Source organism: Penicillium chrysogenum (assembly GCF_028827035.1).
Source record: "Penicillium chrysogenum strain IBT 35668 chromosome Unknown utg000002l_segment0_segment0, whole genome shotgun sequence".
Taxonomy (NCBI): Eukaryota; Fungi; Ascomycota; class Eurotiomycetes; order Eurotiales; family Aspergillaceae; genus Penicillium; species Penicillium chrysogenum.
Window position 1 is genome coordinate 6277797 of NW_026622750.1, and position 17064 is coordinate 6294860.

The 17064-nt window shown below is 49.3% G+C and overlaps 5 protein-coding genes across 5 annotated transcripts; 3 read left to right on the top strand and 2 right to left on the bottom strand.

Annotated features, from left to right (window-relative positions):
- Window positions 1-761: 761 nt before the first annotated feature.
- N7489_005607 (Hsp70 family protein) lies at window positions 762-2820 on the top strand (the record flags this gene model as incomplete). Its single annotated transcript, XM_056711359.1, has 5 exons — window positions 762-1088; window positions 1150-1339; window positions 1387-2081; window positions 2130-2568; window positions 2621-2820. The coding sequence occupies 5 exons, from the start codon at window positions 762-764 to the stop codon at window positions 2818-2820; spliced, it is 1851 nt and encodes a 616-aa protein (XP_056569780.1).
- A 610-nt stretch (window positions 2821-3430) lies between these two features.
- Window positions 3431-4159, bottom strand: N7489_005608 (tubulin-binding prefolding complex subunit GIM3; the record flags this gene model as incomplete). The annotated part of the gene is made up of 4 exons (XM_056711360.1): window positions 3431-3623; window positions 3795-3862; window positions 3933-4064; window positions 4142-4159. 4 exons carry the CDS (start codon window positions 4157-4159, stop codon window positions 3431-3433), a joined length of 411 nt encoding a protein of 136 aa, XP_056569781.1.
- A 445-nt stretch (window positions 4160-4604) lies between these two features.
- N7489_005609 (autophagy-related protein 27) lies at window positions 4605-6891 on the top strand (the record flags this gene model as incomplete). The annotated part of the gene is made up of 6 exons (XM_056711361.1): window positions 4605-4750; window positions 4784-5139; window positions 5222-5729; window positions 5814-6003; window positions 6694-6791; window positions 6819-6891. Coding segments are annotated over 6 exons (1371 nt in total), but the record flags the coding sequence as incomplete, so codon positions are not given.
- Window positions 6892-10466: 3575 nt separating this feature from the next.
- Window positions 10467-12488, top strand: N7489_005610 (uncharacterized protein; the record flags this gene model as incomplete). The annotated part of the gene is made up of 1 exon (XM_056711362.1): window positions 10467-12488. The coding sequence occupies one exon, from the start codon at window positions 10467-10469 to the stop codon at window positions 12486-12488; it is 2022 nt and encodes a 673-aa protein (XP_056569783.1).
- Window positions 12489-13381: 893 nt separating this feature from the next.
- N7489_005611 (uncharacterized protein) lies at window positions 13382-15043 on the bottom strand (the record flags this gene model as incomplete). Its single annotated transcript, XM_056711363.1, has 4 exons — window positions 13382-13525; window positions 13604-14437; window positions 14729-14917; window positions 14981-15043. The coding sequence occupies 4 exons, from the start codon at window positions 15041-15043 to the stop codon at window positions 13382-13384; spliced, it is 1230 nt and encodes a 409-aa protein (XP_056569784.1).
- Between the last annotated feature and the right edge of the window lie 2021 nt (window positions 15044-17064).

Below are 17064 nucleotides of genomic sequence, written 5' to 3' on the forward strand. Positions count from 1 at the left end.
AGGTGCCCGCAACAAGGCTGTGTTCTTCCAATTTTATTTCACCTTTTGGGGGCCAAAAACTCAGAACAAAGAAGGAGCCTAATGATCCAGAGAAATATGGATCGAACATGGGAGCCATGAAAACATCTATATACTACCTCAATGTACTCCATACTTCATACATATATAGTAGTTTAAGTATTTCACAAAGAACATGTATTTCCTACCCCGCGGAGAGATGGGCGCCAAGCCAGTGAGATTGAAGGGCAAAATAGTAATTTGGGTAATTTGGAGATTTTATATCCACCCCGTACGGAGTATATCTTATAAACAAGAACTATATCTATCTAAATATAGCGTATAAACACTTTCTCGGAAATTTAAAATCATCAGTTCTTCTTTTGTGTGAATTTTCTAATTTTCTTTCTAAACAAATTACTAAATCAGTAAATTATTGTATATACAACGGAGAAAGTATTGTCATTCTTTGATCTCCACAACTCACCTCAGCCTCACTTTCCCCCTCTTTCATCTTTTCCCCCCTTCCAGTTTCCTTACTCTTCCCTTTCTTGTCGCCTCACATGGATCTCATGAGTTCCCGATTTAAGTCATTTGGCTTTAGGAACAAAAAACCTCTTCCTAATTCCAACCCGATTGTCCCTCCCACCCCTAGCTCCCCACCCCCATCTGGTCACAGTTCATCAACAACAAGTCTCCCAATGAATCAACAGCCTCAACAGTTAGGCCGACCGCCAAGTTACACAAACCGACCAACCAGCCCAATGGTGCACGGTCAACAACATCAGCAACCCCCGCCCATCACCACAAACCTCCAATACCCAAATGCTCCCTTAAATGGCCCACCGGGCTATGGCATGCAGCAGCAGATGGCTCCTAGTGTTGCACCCTCACTGTCTAATTCTCAGTATCCAGGGCGCAACCCTGCGGCCGAGGTCGAGGGTGGGGGTCGGAGCAAGGCCCAACTGATTGTCGGTATTGACTTCGGCACAACCTTCTCGGGTGTCGCATATGCATTCGCGACCAACAACCAGGCAAGCGAGGATATCATCACCGAATGGCCCGGGGCCGGAACCCACGCAAAACAAAAGGTGAGCGTGACTAATAACTATACTTCATGAGTTCGAGTCTAACAACGGGTTTCTCTGCTAGATCCCAACCGTCCTCTACTACGACCAATACCAAAAGGTGGTAGGATGGGGCCCCGATATCGCCGACGCTCTTGCCCCGACCGGATACCCCAAGCCCCAAGTACAGAAGGTTGAGTGGTTCAAGCTCCAGCTGATGCTCTCCGGAAACACCTATATTGACCCCATCAACCTGCCTCCCCTCCCCCGGGCAAGTCCGAAATCGATGTCGCTGCCGACTACCTCTTCAAACTACGACAAGCCATTCGCGCTCAGCTGCAAAAGGCTCTGGGGGAGGTGTTTACACGTGAGGAACGCAATATCCGATACTATCTGACGGTACCGGCTATTTGGAACGATGCTGGCAAGGCTGCGACGCGAACCGCTGCTATCCAGGCTGGATTCCTGCGCGACGAGAACGATAACCGCCTCACCCTAGTCTCAGAGCCCGAGGCAGCGGCTTTGTTCTGTGCCAAGAGCGGTCTGCTGAACCTGAAGGTGGGCGACGCTATTTTGATTGTGGATTGCGGTGGTGGTACCGTGGATTTGATTGCGTATGAGGTTGAGGAAGAGCAGCCCTTCAGTGTGATGGAATGCACTGCCGGGTCTGGTGACTCGTGTGGTTCAACAGCACTGAATCGGAATTTCAGTAACATATTGCGCGCGAAGATCCGTAAGATGAAGCTGCCGGATGGCTCTCGGACCGCGGGCAAGGTCTACGCGAAGTGTATCATGGACTTTGAGAACCGCATCAAGGCCGACTTCCGTAACAACGGGCAAAAATGGGCAGTGGACGTCGGTATCGAGGCTGACTTCCCCGATGCCGGCATTGAGGAAGGCTACATGACCTTCATGAACGAGGAGATTCTTCAGTGCTTCGAGCCTGTCGTGAACCGTATCCTCGAGTTGGTCCGCAACCAGATTATCGCTATTCAAGCACAGAACCGTCTGCTCCAGGTAAGAGCATCTCGGCCTAGTCTTCAGTGCAAAGCTAACATTTTGTAGAACGTTCTGGTCGTTGGCGGATTTGGTGCTTCAGAATACCTCTTCCAGCAGATCAAGCTCCATGTGCCGCCGCAGTATCAGACAAAAGTGGTCCGCCCGATGGACTCTGTGGCTGCCATAGTCAAGGGTGCAGTCACTGCAGGTATCACTGAGCGGGTCATCACACACCGCGTAGCACGTCGGCACTACCTTATGGCCACGCTTCAGCCATTCAAGGAAGGCTACCACCCAGAACAGTACCGTGTGCCTAGTTTGGATGGCCGCGATCGATGCAAGTACACCCGTCAAATCTTCGTCCAAAAGGGAGAGCGTGTCAGAATCGGCGAGCCAGTCAAGGTCAGCTTCTTCCGTCAGGTTGCACCTGGCGCCACACTCATGTACGAGGATGTGCTGTATGCCTGTGATGAGGACGTCTGCCCCGAGTACACCAAGGATCCACGTAAGTTAAGGGATGATATTTTCCTTGTACCAAGTACTAATACTTTCCCTAGGTATCAAGGAAGTCGTCACGCTCACATCCGATCTGTCTCGTAAGAACCTCGAGACCGACTTCGAGCGCATGGACACACCCCAGGGCATCTTCTATCGTGTCTACTTCGATATCTACCTGACGCTAGACGGGAGTGAATTCAGCGCCGAACTAGTCTGCCAAAACGAGATCATGGGCCGCTGCCGTGCCAAGTTCCGGTGATCTACTATTATACACAGGAAACACATACGAAAACACAAATACGCCCGCCGTATATACATTCCTCCTGGACGAGGCCCATGACATTATCAGCTTAAGTTTTATTGATTGAATTTCCCTCATATTGGTCTTGGATCACCCCTTGCTGGATGACTGGGCATCACTACGGCGCATAGGCGTTATCTGTGTTGATTCTTGCCCTGCGCCGTCCCTAAATATATGCCACAGGTTTGTGGAGCCATATGTCTTTGCCTACTTGTTTTGGCGGTTCCTGTTTGTCTTTTTATCTTTTCTTTTTCTTTCTCGCCCTCTTAGATACCTCTTGACTATGTTTCGTTTGAATGATATTGACGAGCTGTGGCCCTCATCTGACTTATAATATCCCGCTTTATCTACAAATATACACCTCCATGTACTCATGATTATGAGTAGGTACAAAGAAAATGCCACGCCATCTGACCTATCATCAAGTTCATCCATTCCGCATATTCAATCTAGACATTGAAGATTGTCAACCCTCCATCTCCATTTTTCACATAGACGATAGAAAGGAATGAGAAACAAGTCCTAAGAGACGAAAAAGTAAGGTGGTAATACATCTAATCCATCCCAATCAAGTCTCGAGGTTAATGCTGCGACCAAACCGCGCATACAGCGCAACCTTCAGCTGCTGCATTTCCTCACGCAGCTCGCCAAGTGAGTCCTCAAGCTTGGAGACATCTGCGTCGATCTTTTCCGTTGATGTGGAGAGCATTCCCTGCGCATCTGATAGCGGTAGTTGGAAGAATGAATCGCCGATTTTGTAACTGGGGTGTTGTTAGCTATGGCTTTTTTCCCTTTTATTTCTTTTCGGTTTTCGGTTTTCGGTTTCTTCGCAGGTCTCCTTAACGGGAAACAGCAGAGAAGACCCAGAATAGATATCAAAACGGACAAAAAAAGATGAGAAGAACAGCATATGGGAAGAAAGTATTGCTTACGGCACAAGCTCGTCTTCATCAGCAAGCTCCAACTCCATCGAGACCTCTTCCAAATCCTCCTTATCCTTCTGCAATCCAGTTAGCAAGAGATCCAATACATAGCGGAAAACAAAATCCTCAAAAGTGAAAACTCCATACCTGCTTCCCCTTCAACTGCTCCTCAAGCACAGTCTCGCGCTGATGCAATCGACTGAACCGGTTAATCTTCTCCTGATCCTCGCGACGGACTTCATTCTCGTCATTGGCTGTTGCCTCGTCCGCCTTTGTGAGCTGCGCGTTGGTTTTCCGGTTAGCTTGGGTGGGCTTTGGCGGGGTTTGTCGCTTGAGCTTGGTGGGGTTTGGCTTACCATACGCGGCTGCACCATCTTGGCTGTCTGCGTGGGGAGCTGTTTGGTTGGTCTTTGGGAATTTGTCTGTTCTTTTGTGTATGGGATTTTGTTTTTGTCCTCGTTGCAGGTTGGTTGGTTTGCGCGTTTGATATCGGGTTTGAGTGGGTGGTCCGTGCGTGGCGATGAGCTGGTGATATATGGGAGCTATACACTACATATTTATATACGGAGCAAGAGTATCATCAGGTCTTCTCTCTGCTTCTTTTTCAGATGTATTGGATCTTCTATTTTGCTTGCATTATTCTGTACATCCCATATATCGGGTTGGGTACGCCATCGGGTACCTGGGTGACATCATAGCTATTACTTTCTCGAAGGAATAAAAAAGATCATTTTGATAAAAGTCATAAGGACTCCAGAAATAGCTTTAAGCACTTCGAGGCATCCTCATTCCGAGTTGGGGGTAGGCATCACCTTTTAGTGCCAAAACACCGCCACCGGAGAAACGAAACACCTCCGCAGGGACAACCCCGTCATCGTCACTTTTCAACCTCCACAGGGACCTCGAACCCGAATAACCAGATCTCTCCAATCTCGCTTTAACTGTACTGGTCACACTTGTTCTGTGTAAACCTGTCCTCGTGACCATCTCCACCTGAGCTATCGAGCTCCATCCCGCGCGAAAGCCTTATCCCAGCTTTCATCCGTCCTTCGTACCCTTCGCGACCCAGCCAGCGCCACATTACTCAAAATGCGAATACAACCAAATGGAGTTTCACTCCTCCTCTCCGCCCTCCTACCGAGCCTGGCATCCGCGTCTGGCTTCGACTGCGCGAACATCAATGTCGGCGACCACAAATACGATCTGAGTCCCCTAAAAGGCGTCCACGTACTGAATACCACCGCGAAGACACCTGACAACGTGACGAGCACAACATACCGATTGAATATTTGCAATACTCTCAAGAGCTCTGCCCAGTACGACAAGTACGGCAATTGCGGAACTAACAAAAACAGTACGTTCCAGGCTGAGATGACGCGACCATGTTGAAGTGGTCTTCTGCTTGGAGTGACCAGCTAACTGATGTATTGTTTTAGTTTGCGCATTTGTGCACCGAGCCCAGAAGGACGGAGGTGGAGTTGATAGTTTCCCGTTCCCGATCGTCGACCTCGAGGCCGCTGGCGAAGCCTCGAAGAGCCCAGAACTGAAGCGGTTGAAGGACATCGACCCTGAGACCGAGGGTCTGCGCGTTAAGCTGGAAGGTGGCACATACAAGGAAAATTCCGGAGACAAGAAGGGTAAGAAGGCAGGCGCTATCATTGAGTTCCAGTGCGACCACGAGCGATCTGGACTGGAGGGCCTGGATACAATTGAGGATTCGGAAGCGAAGGAGCGACGACGGAGAGCGGAAGGTGAAGAAGGTGGTGTGTCCTCGGGCAACAGCAACAGTAGTCTGCAAATCAAGAGTGCTGGTCTGTCGGATGACGATACCTATATCCTGAGACTGGATTGGCGCACAAAGTACGCCTGCGATGAGTACGAGAAGGAGAAGGGCGATACTCCTAGCTCCAAGAGCTGGGGTTTCTTTACCTGGTTGATCATCATGTGAGTTTTCCTTAGCTCCTAGGAGCTTCGTTTTCCGGTGTCTGCTTTTCCATGTTGGGACGTCCTGCTAATTAATCTATTCAGTGCCTTCCTCTTCATTGCTGCCTACCTCATCTTCGGCTCCTGGCTCAACTACAACCGTTACGGCGCCCGTGGCTGGGACTTGCTCCCTCATGGTGACACCATCCGTGATATCCCCTACATCTTCCAGGACTGGCTCCGTCGTGTGGTCAATACTCTGCAAGGAGCGGGCTCGCGGGGCGGTTACAGTGCGGTATGAAGGAACTTGGCTTCGATAGATTGGTTTCTATAGTCTTTTGTACTTTTGGACGAAGATACAGTGTCTTTTCCTTACTGGGCTGTTTCGGCCGGGGTTTCCAAGCCTTGCAGGTATTCTGCAAATGTTTTGTATGGCGCTAGAGGAGGAGTTTATATGCTTGGCCGTAACGAATGATATGATTTCAAGGCCGGTTGTTACGACCTACGCATCCTTTACACTATAAGTTGTTTGAGCTTCCTAGAATGTCGGTAGATAGGACGCTCTATCATTTCTCAGACACATTGCGTCTGTCTTTCAGGTGAGCATTGCTGTTTTACAGCCTGGCTTTTCAGCTCCCCTATAAATACCCGGTGTTCATTACCAGTCCCTTCTCCATTTAGCTTCATCCTCCTTGCAAGCCTTCCAGGGTACTTCTAGTCATTCGAACGACATATGGTATCAGTCACTATATAAATACTTGGTCTACATATCCCTTTCCCTTCTTTGTTCACTTTTATCTCCTTGCACACTTCAAGAGTACTTTTCGCCATGTTGTTCACTTAGAATGAATGACACTATCCTAAAGCACTTCCTCGTCTGGGAGAGTCTTATATTAATGGGAACCGAAGACACACATCAATAACAGGTCAGCACCAGAAGCAACAGCCTCACTGCCATTCTTTTACTAACAATTATACCCAGCAGATTTCGATGATCGGCACGAGCATCTCCACATCATGCTTACATATGTACCTTTACTCAAGGTCTCCATATTGCTCATTCGCCGGTATCATCGAGCTTGTGTGAGCTCTTGCGATTCAAATTCACAGCTTCCTCGCAACGCTTGGAGCTGCCAGAAACCCAGCCAAGCTCTGGTTGGGACACTACATAGGCGATGAATAATGCAACGCATGGTTGCTGGCATGCCGCGCTCCCGGTGGGCGACTCTTCTCGGTGTCGTCTGCTTTTTCCAACGCCCACAGTCTGTGGAGTGATGAAGGTTTGAAAGGCCAGACCTGAAACGGTGGCTGTCGGCCATTTTGAATATTTCCCTAGGGTCTTGAGTTTTTTCATCCTGACTCTTATGAGGACTGTTTGTGGCTGTGGCTACTTGCCAGACAGTAGAGTGATCTCCTATCACATGTTGAGGTAGTAGGAAGTTATCCCACCTTCAAAGGAGAGGGAAGGCTTCGAGTTGGTATGACCAAATTGAGGCGATTGGTGGTTACAGTTATAGAACGATTTACCCATGTGTCCTACAGCCTAAGCAGAGCAATCCCGATGGAGGCACTCATCATGCAGTGAACTATCCCTCGATGAACTGAAAGCCGCAAAGCAGTATATTATTGAGAACCTAGACAAAGGTTTTATTTGCATCTCCCTACGCGTCCCCGATTCTTATGGCAAAGAAACCCGGTGGCGGCCTCCGTTTTTGTGTTGATTTCCGGAAGCTAAATACAATCACAACGAAAGACTGCTATCCTATCCCCTTGATTGATGAGGTTCTACAGCGCACTAGCAAGCTAACTCTTTCACAAAGCTCGAGATTCGACAAGGCTTCCATATCATCCGTTTGACACCAGGAGCAGAGGATCTCACGACCTTCCGCACGCGATACGGATCATAACAAGTTCATGCTCGCCGTGGTAAATTGTTAATTTACAACTTGGTCCAAAATGTGAATGCACCAGGGTTCAAATGTTTACCACTGAGGTCGCAGTTCAAGAGCTTGGTTGTTACACTCGATACCAAGAACCTCTTCAGAATTCTTAAGATGGAAATGCAGAAATATGATTTCTCTATCGCTCGGGCCCGTTGTACACTTAGTTCCTTTTACCATTTCCTAGTTAGTTGTTTATAAGTATTACGATGCGGGTGTGTGTAGTGCCTAGTATTTATTGGTAGTTGATCTGGATGTCTATAGTTTATATATGTATCCTAGTGTATACCTAGGCCGCTATGAAGTAGGACGTTTCTCTTATCCTATAAGGACAGCCTAGTACAAGAAGTCTTTACCATTTAATACAATCTCTATCCGTTATTCCACAATTCCCAGTTAGCTTCGCCTTTAAGGCGAGGGACAAGATCTAAGAATTTAGGATTGGAGGTTCCGTATGATTTCACTATTATAAAAGCGGGTATAGATCACTTGTTGTTAAAGTGAGATGTCGAGAATGTCGACTATGTTGTAAGATGTCGAGGCAATTAAACAGCTCAATATCGATAGTGAGGTGGTAGTCCTAAAACTAGAAGCTACGAAGGGAAGCCGTTGACCCCTATTGAAACCGGATTCCCGAAGAGGATAGAGACGCTGTTACTCTTCGGTGAACGGGGTCTAAAGATGAAACGTTAGAAGTCCTAAGTGAGTGTCACAGTCTGTTTCCTTGCCCGTCAACCCTCATCATGAACACCACGCCAGAACACATCCTTGACCCTCGACTCCCTAGCCAGCGAGCCATGGTTCTTCAACCAGCCGAACAAGAATATTGACACCATTCGCGCTCGGCTGGGTCCATCGTTAAACTTATTCCTTGATTCAATCTATGATCCGACGCCGGGATTCTTCTACTGGGTGAGCAGGCCTCGAATGGGACTTGCCGACGAGTCTTCCCCCCTCGGAGACAACTATTTCGAAGATAAAGAGCGTTTTGCGGTCATTTACGACACAACTCCCGATCCAGGCTCCCACTGTCTTAGTGTCCTCTACGACCAGCTGAACCATCATGCCTCAATTCCATTGACCATCGAGAATTCAGAAAGTATCGAGCCTGTTGCTGAACATTGGGATATGTGGTTTCCTCTAGAGAGGTTCTTACCCAATAGATCCATATGCTCTGAATGGGAAAATTCGCGGCCGATCCACGGAATGAGAGAGACTTGTCCGATGAAGAAGCGAATTCGCGACACCAAACTAGATTATGGCGTTGGCACCCATACTGCGCGGCTCAGATTAATAGTACGGTTGCTGCGATGGACCGCTACACGGACGCGATCGAATCACGCATGCAGTTTCCTTTGCCAATATCCCGGAATGAACCATTTTTTTACCGATGCAGAGCCGATGCGGCGCGGCCTTAGTACCAAATGTGTGCTTTATTCGCTCTTTTCTGACCCGAGCGAGGACCCCACGTTTTAAGCTAATCGCGCCTCGGCCTGGAGGTTCCGCGCGACATGGAAGCCTTCACAGCGCGTCAGATGTTTCATGCCCAAGGCCAGGGCAGGGGTGTGCCGTCATTCCTACTCTTTGCATCTGCGGATGATAGACGCACGATCAGTTTCAACGAAGAAATTCATCGTTTGTTCTTTGGATCGAGAATGGTGTGCCATTCAACGAAGGTGATCCTGCTAGGATTATATAGTGCAACGGTCAATCGGTTCGAATACGATTCTGAAGGAACTGGATTCCGCCTTCTAACGACCGAATCTTGCCGACGAGGATGGAGCTAGGCGGAGTGATGGAACTCCAGTGCTATCTGGCTCATTCACTCATACTGGTGATCTTACTTGAATGCCTTGTCAATCCGCTACACAGCCCAGGAGTACTTTGTCGTCAACCAAGTTCGTATTGGCGACCGAAAACACAAGCCCTGTGCCAAGGCTGCAATAAGACTGCTCCACCATTGATCAACACTCCACGCCCTTAATCCGGTAGTCCCGACCGATCTTCGGACTCCGAGTATATCCAACGGATTTAAAGCCTACCTAGATACTCTATTTGACATGCAGAAAGCGGCATATTTTACCGCGTGTTCCAAGATAATGGCAGTAGTTCCCATACCGGGAAATTGCGTCGGCCGTCGAGCTTGGATGTTCAGTGGCTTACATCGACCAGCGAAATAAGCGGAGTTACCTGGGTCAGCAGGATATGTTGCAAGACCAGAGGTATATCCTCCGTGCCAAGTTACTTGGCACTCGGTTTCTCGCTCCTACATCCGAGCCCTACTTGCCATATCCAGGATTGACAGTTATGCGTAGAAACTGCAGGATCGGCTCGTTCTTGCATACAGCATCGTTCGACATTGTTGTGTGTGTATATAGACGCGCCAGGCGAACGATGCTCGTCCACACAGGGTCTACCAGGCCCCAAACAGGCACGACAACAATGCCACCGGTAACCAGCGGAAGAGACTTTCTCCATCCATCTCAAGCCACGACGATCATTGCCTTGTTTCAAGTCTTTCTCAACTCGCAGCTTCATTCGAAAAGGCCAATCAGATGAGGAGTCAATATTGTGCAGGGCTTCTCAGTGGTCAGTCTCTAGCTTGATTCATCAGATAAGATGAAGGCCCGCTAATAACGCGGACTTCATTACAAGAAGGTGGGCCTGTGGGACGAAAGAATTGCGCTACGACCATGGAGGGAAACGATCGGTCCTTCAGGCCTTTTCCCCTATAGAATTTTCATATATAAGTATAGCAGTGCCAGAAATAATGACCCCCAGGCCTTGAACTGTTTTGGTGCACTCACCCCTTTTCGCCATGCGTCTTACCGCTTCAATTACGCTGCTAGGCCTTGCCTTGCCGTCAGCTTTGGCCCTGTGTCCATATGCAGAGCAGATGAGCCTAGAAAAGAAAAGCACGCCACCGCACACGCACATACCGCGCAATGCGCCGTCCGACAAGAAGGGTATCTTTTATATGAACCGCATCGCTCCCGGAACATCAGAGCTGTATGTTGCCAATGTTGATGGCACTGATGAACGACCTCTCCTCTCAAACCCTATCTACGAATACCATGCCACCTTTTCTCCCGACGGAGAATGGATCACCTTTACCGGAGAACGGAACGGTGACGGTAATTCGGATATCTACCGTGTCCGGACAGACGGATCGGACCTTGAGGAGTTGGTAGCAACCTCCTCATTGGAAGACGGAGCTGTCATGTCTCCTAATGGAAAACAAATCGCTTATGTGTCCACTGCCAATAGCTACAAGGTCAACATCTGGGTCATGGATCTGGAGAGCGGAAAGAAATGGAACCTCACTGATACGGCGACGACCGCCGCCGATGACTCTCTTCCTAATGGTTACTTCCGCCCGTCGTGGTCTCCCGACGGCCAATGGATTGCTTTCTCGTCGGACCGTAACTCGGGCTGGTACGGACACGGTGACCCGATCTTCCAAGGTGTGACCGGCTGGGAACATACACAGGAGCTGTCCATCTACGCTGTCCGCCCTAATGGATCTGATTTCCGTTCCGTCGTGTCGAAGCCCGGTTACTGTCTCGGTTCGCCCAAGTGGTCGCTCGATGGCGAGCGTATTGTCTTCTACGAGATGACCCGCGAGAATACCTGGAACGCTCACCGTCCTGAGTCAATCGACTCTGCCAACTCTACCCTTGTGTCGGTGGAGTTTGCCACAGGTGCTGACCGTTGCGTGGAAGCTGAAGGAGCGGGTGTCAAGATTTTCCCTCAATATATCTCTGACAACACTGTCGCCTATTTCGCCAAGGGTGCCGGTGTCGAAGGATTCCACACCACTGCCGGTGGATATGTAAACACCTCTAGTGAGGTGATCCGCTCTCCTGCCTGGTCTCCAGATGGCAAGAAGGTCGTCTATGAGAAGACCTCCTGGACTGTCCGTCCTATGGGCAAGAAGCTGTACAGCTGGGACTCGGAGTGGGAATACCGCTTTACAGACGTCTTCCCACAGCTTTCCAACACCAACAAAATGGCCATGACCGAGAAACAGCTTGGAAACTCTTCCATTGTGTCCTTCAACGCCAATGGAACAAACGAGGGCCTAGTCTACAACGTCATGGAATCCGGCTTTATTGATGCAAAGTCAGTTGCCATGGGCACCGCCGGCGCCTTCAACCCGTCTTGGTCGCCCGATGGCAATTGGCTCACTTTCGGAGTAGGCTTCTGGTTCCAAGGCCGCGCAACCGGCGGCGGCTGGCTTGTACGAGCCACTGCCAATGGCACGTACTCGGAAGTCCTGACCGAGAGTAACGAAACCCTAAGCAGCAACAGCAGCGTGATCAACTCCGGCTTCCCCAGCTTCTCACACGACGGCAAGAAGATCGTCTTCCGTATTTGGGGAACAAACTCCACTCTGGGCGACAAATCCCAGCTTGGTCTCCGTCTCTTGGATCTGGAAACTGGCAAGACTTCCGTATTGAGCACCGAGTGGGATAACCTGCCTTCCTTCTCCCCCGATGGAAAGAGAATCGTCTTCACCCGCAAGACTAGTGATTACAACTACGATATCTGCACAATGCGTGCTGATGGAACTGATGTCAGGGTTCTCACGAGCAGTGGTGCCAATGATGCCCATGCTGTCTGGACTTGGGACGGTCGAATCGCTTTCTCTTCCGGCATGTTCGGGTTCCAGTATGAGTGTGCTCTCTATGATGATACTTTCCAACCTTATGGTCAGGTCGTCGTTATGAATGCTGATGGCTCGAATAAGCGTGTGCTTACTGATTCTATCTGGGAAGATTCGATGCCTTTGTACGTGCCGAACAGTGCCCTCAAGGCTAATTCCAAGGTTCACAAATAGGGCAGGTGGAACTGCCCCAGACGGCCGTGCTACTGGCTTGGCATTTTACCTATTAACTTTGGTGTTTGAAAAACAGGCCATAGTCATGTTTGCGCCGTAAAGTGGTGTATTCATATATTATGCTTCTGTTAACGTGGATATCCGAATGAATGTTAGGGTCTGGATTGTAGCTCTTGTAGCGACATTCCTGTCTAGAGAGTATCGCTCGGCCTTGGGCTTACCGAGTAGTTGTAGTGCTTAAGGCACCTTCTCCCCAATAGATGGTTAGTAACAAGTAATAACAGGAGCTGCCCAAGGCAAAGGGAAGGGAAGTATCTGGATTCCCTCCCGTCCTGTAACAGACTAGTAGTAGGTGAAACCAGTGGTGAATAGTCCATGGTTTCTTCAAAGAGCGAGGCAGACCTTCCAATCAACTTCAATCACCTTTCGGACCTATAACACTCCAGCCAGACTGGCAAATGCTGGTAGTCGTCCACGGGTGGATATCCATGAGCAACTGCTCGGGGGCATTGTCGTGGAAACGAGTCGATTCTTCCGGACCTCCGGGGGAATATTGGGGAAGGAGGAAAGATGGGGAAAGGGCTACTGGGCTATGGCCTAAATAGGAAGGAATGGGAAGTAAACACCGGCCTCACCAGGCTAACAAGACATCGGCACCTTGAAACATACTCATCTTAAGCCAGCTACACTCGAGCAATCCGCAAATAGCAATAACGAGATAGAACAAATAGAAAGAACACATGCAAAGATCGTCATCGTCATCAGCCAATCCTCGTGGAGATAGCGCCATCCGGACTAGTTCGTTATCGTTATCGTGTCTCACAAAGACAATAAGAAATAATATGGGGTAGGTGCCATCGGCTCCCCTTCCTTTCCTCCCATTCCAGTCATTTCTAGACCTTGACGGCGAATGACTTTAGATACAGGTAGTCGGCCATGTTGGCGTCAACTGTCTGGCGGATGAGAGCAGCCCGCTTCTCACCATACTTCTTCTGCCACTCGGCGTCAAACTCCTCCTCAGTCTTCACAGCACGCTTCTATGAACAGTGTTAGCGCAAGTCGCCAATACCTTCATATCCCCATTCCACCGGAACGAAGATGACACAAAAACTTACATGAGCTCTCTGCACCAGAGCGCTCGATTCAATAGCATCATTATGGAATCCACGCCATTTCTCGAACGCATTCCGAGCAACAGCATGTTCCTCCTCCGTATCCCACGTCAGCATCTCCGGGCGGTACGGGAGACCAACACTGTTACAGAAAGCCTCGATGGTCTTGGCCGGCTCGTCGAGCATATCATCCGCATCGATGACACAAACCTCAATACCAGTAGTCGCCTGTGCGTTAGTCTGGGAGCTCAGGTCCGGACGCGTCGCAACCCGGGGCCCGACCAATCCACTGTCACGCAGATAATCGAAGTGCCGACGCAGCTCATCGTACCCGGCCTCCAGCGGGTCGTAGTTGTGGAACCCAGTCACCTCGTCTAGAGGCGGGATCGTGCACCGCAGGTATGACGGCACACTGTAGTGCGGGTCACGGATTAGGAATGCCCAGTGGAACTGCTCTTGCAGCTCGCGCGGCATCACGGTTGGGTTGCCCGGCTCCGTGGGTGTGTCGTACGGGTAGGGCTCCTTGGAAGTCCCATTGGTGTGGCCGTTGGTCGCACCGTTAGTGTGGCCGTTCATCTCGTGATGACCGTTCACACCGTTCGCCGCGCCGTTGGTACCGTTCGAGGCTCCGTTGACCCCGTTGGCGTGACCGTTTGACGTGGCGCAGTGGCCATTGGCGTGGGTACCGTTGGTACCGTTCACACCGTTGGCCGTGTGCGAGTCGCCGTTGGTACCGACTCCTCGCTTAACGCGCAGTAGAGACGGGGCGATGCTAGCGGGCTGGCCATTCGGTGGAAGCAGGTAGTGGTCGATATCTTTGATGAAGATTCTCTTTCCCTGTGACAAGGTAAGTATCCCATCGAAAAGAACAAATATTCCATTCCGCGGCGCGGATCTCCATGATCATTCGATATTTCGAAGCCAGTCTGTGATCTACAGTTGTAGAGAAGGGGGGGAGGGGAACAGATTGCCTGGGGCTACATCTGCGGTGTAGAATAAACCAAAAAGAAAAACACGTAATGAGGCAAGGAATCTTCCCTCGTGTTCGATCCACAGGGGAGAACACGAGGAGCATTACGAGGGGGGTGTGTAAGAACGCGAGAGATTTCGCAGAAAGAAGGGTCGGACCTGAGTAACTTCTCGCTCGAGCCTTTCCATCACAGTATTATATGTGGAATTGGCGAATCCACTGTCCAGGCGTTCTTGTGCATGCTCATCGCCTGCGAATCGGCTAGAGAGGCGCTCCGGACCGTAGTAAAATGCATCACCAAATGGTTCATGGACACATTGGATAGTATCCCGCTGAGTCATGAAGACCTGTAGTCCGTTAGATATGTGTTTGGAATGTATTGGACATCAGAATCTTTCGGGAGTTCTTACTCGCTCAAAGGCCGTCGAGCATGCTCGCGGATGCGTAGCCACAAAGATCGGCTTGTCTGACATCCTTGTATGCCGTGCAATATTTGATATTAACCCAAGATAACTGCGATCTGCAGATTTGTCTCAGGGAAAAGTGATGAAAGGTAATCGTAAATAAACTTGCAGTGGATCAAATCTCTGATCAATTAAAGCAAGGATAATTCAAATCCAGCCGATAAAGCTGTCAGGAAGTTTCTTTGAATGGCGGGTCAACACTTCACAAGTGTCCTATGCCAGCGAATGTGAGAGCCTTTTGAAGGTCTCAGCTGCAGTCACTATGGCGTGAGAATGAAAAAGGATCCAGGAGGGGGGGCTAAAACTCTTTATATGAACGAATGACATAGGCACCAGGTTTTAAAATAACTTTTATTTTATTCTTTTTTCTTTTTCAGGAAACCTCGGGAGGCGGAGAGTTACCAGAGTTGGTTATGACCCTTAACCATGGAAAGGAAATATTGAAAAATAATTTATGAATATCGTATCCGGCAGGCCAGACGGAGATCTACGAATTGCCTGCATAGGTAGCCCGATGGTTCTATGCATAAGCTATAGTATAGTAGCATGATCTCTCCTCGTAGTACATAGTAGTATTGTTGTAGTAGTACTCCGTATAGATGCAGTACATGTAGTACTGCATACGATGTATACGATGTATATATGGAAACCAAAAAGCCTCGAATCCATGTCCAGTATCAGCTTCTGCGTGCTTCCTAGGTAAGGGTCGGAAAAGCAACATCAAGATCATGAACGCCATAAAGCCTCTTGCCCCTCTCTGCCCCGCAGGAGCCTATCCGCTTCTATTTTTCCTCCCCCCCTCACCAGCTACGAAACACGAAACAAAAGCAAAAGAAAAGCCCAGAGACCACCACCCGTGAGGAGATAACCAATGGGAAAACAACTTGTGGACAGTTGTGTGGACCGATCTTCAATTCTGGATGCGTCGACCTGGAACAAGTGTCCACAATCCACGGTCCAGTCGTCTCTTAGCTCCTGGGCTGAGACGGTGCTCCTCTTCCATGCAGCCCGGTGAAAGTTTGCTTCCTAAACGGTGGGCGATTTCTTTTCAAAGCACGGATAAATCGTATATAAAAATCCCTCGGCCGAATTTGAGTAGATACTTGCAGGGGGTCTGATCCTGGGCAAAGTTGGAGATCGATTTCTTCGCATTCTCATTGCTCTGTGGATGTCCCACCTGACGTCATTGACTAGCTGGGGAACATTTTTTGTCGGCTATCGTGGAACATGATATAAAACGGAAGCGACGGATGGCAGAAGGTAAGCTCAAGGTAAGGTAACTGGAGCTAGCTATGTAAATGTCGTCTAGGCAGGCGTCAGTGGCACATAATAAACACCAACACAGATTGTTCACATCTTGATTTTTGCGGGTAACAGGAGCGTGGGTTCTTTCAATGCCCCACTGCAAGGCACGCAAGCTCAAAGTGGCATCAACACCGAATCATTTCTCCAACGTGGGGGAGTCTGACCATCCAAGGGCTCTGGTTTGCTGGTTTGCGCGATTTAATCCGAGGCTGCTGACCTCATCTCGGAACGGATAGGGCTTAGGTCAGCAAACGGTAAAGGTCACGTGGTTCACATTCATTTCACGTGGCTTGACATGGATATATCACGTGTCAGTCACAATCTGCTCAAGGCGGATACTCTCCGTTACCCTAAACAAGGCGTATTGAATAAAATGGTGGCATGGAAAATAACCTGTTAGCTGAAATAATAAGTCGGTAATAGACTAGCTATACTAAATGTATGTATAGCAGAATGCAAGTGTCATTGACTGTATCTTAGTAGAGAGTGACATGCTACACTATGTATGTGGTCCATAGTTATCCCGGAGTAATGGTTTATCCGGCGCCTTGGGCGGATACTCTGCGCTGTCAGGCGACGTCAGGCAACGTCAGGCAGCTTCTGGAAGGCGGTGGAAGCCAGTAGTGACGACATGGACCTAATGGCAGCTTCGGGCACTCCACGCTCCAGGAGTATATGAACTTGCATCATCGTGTTTCAAATTGCATATTCTTCAAATTTACTTG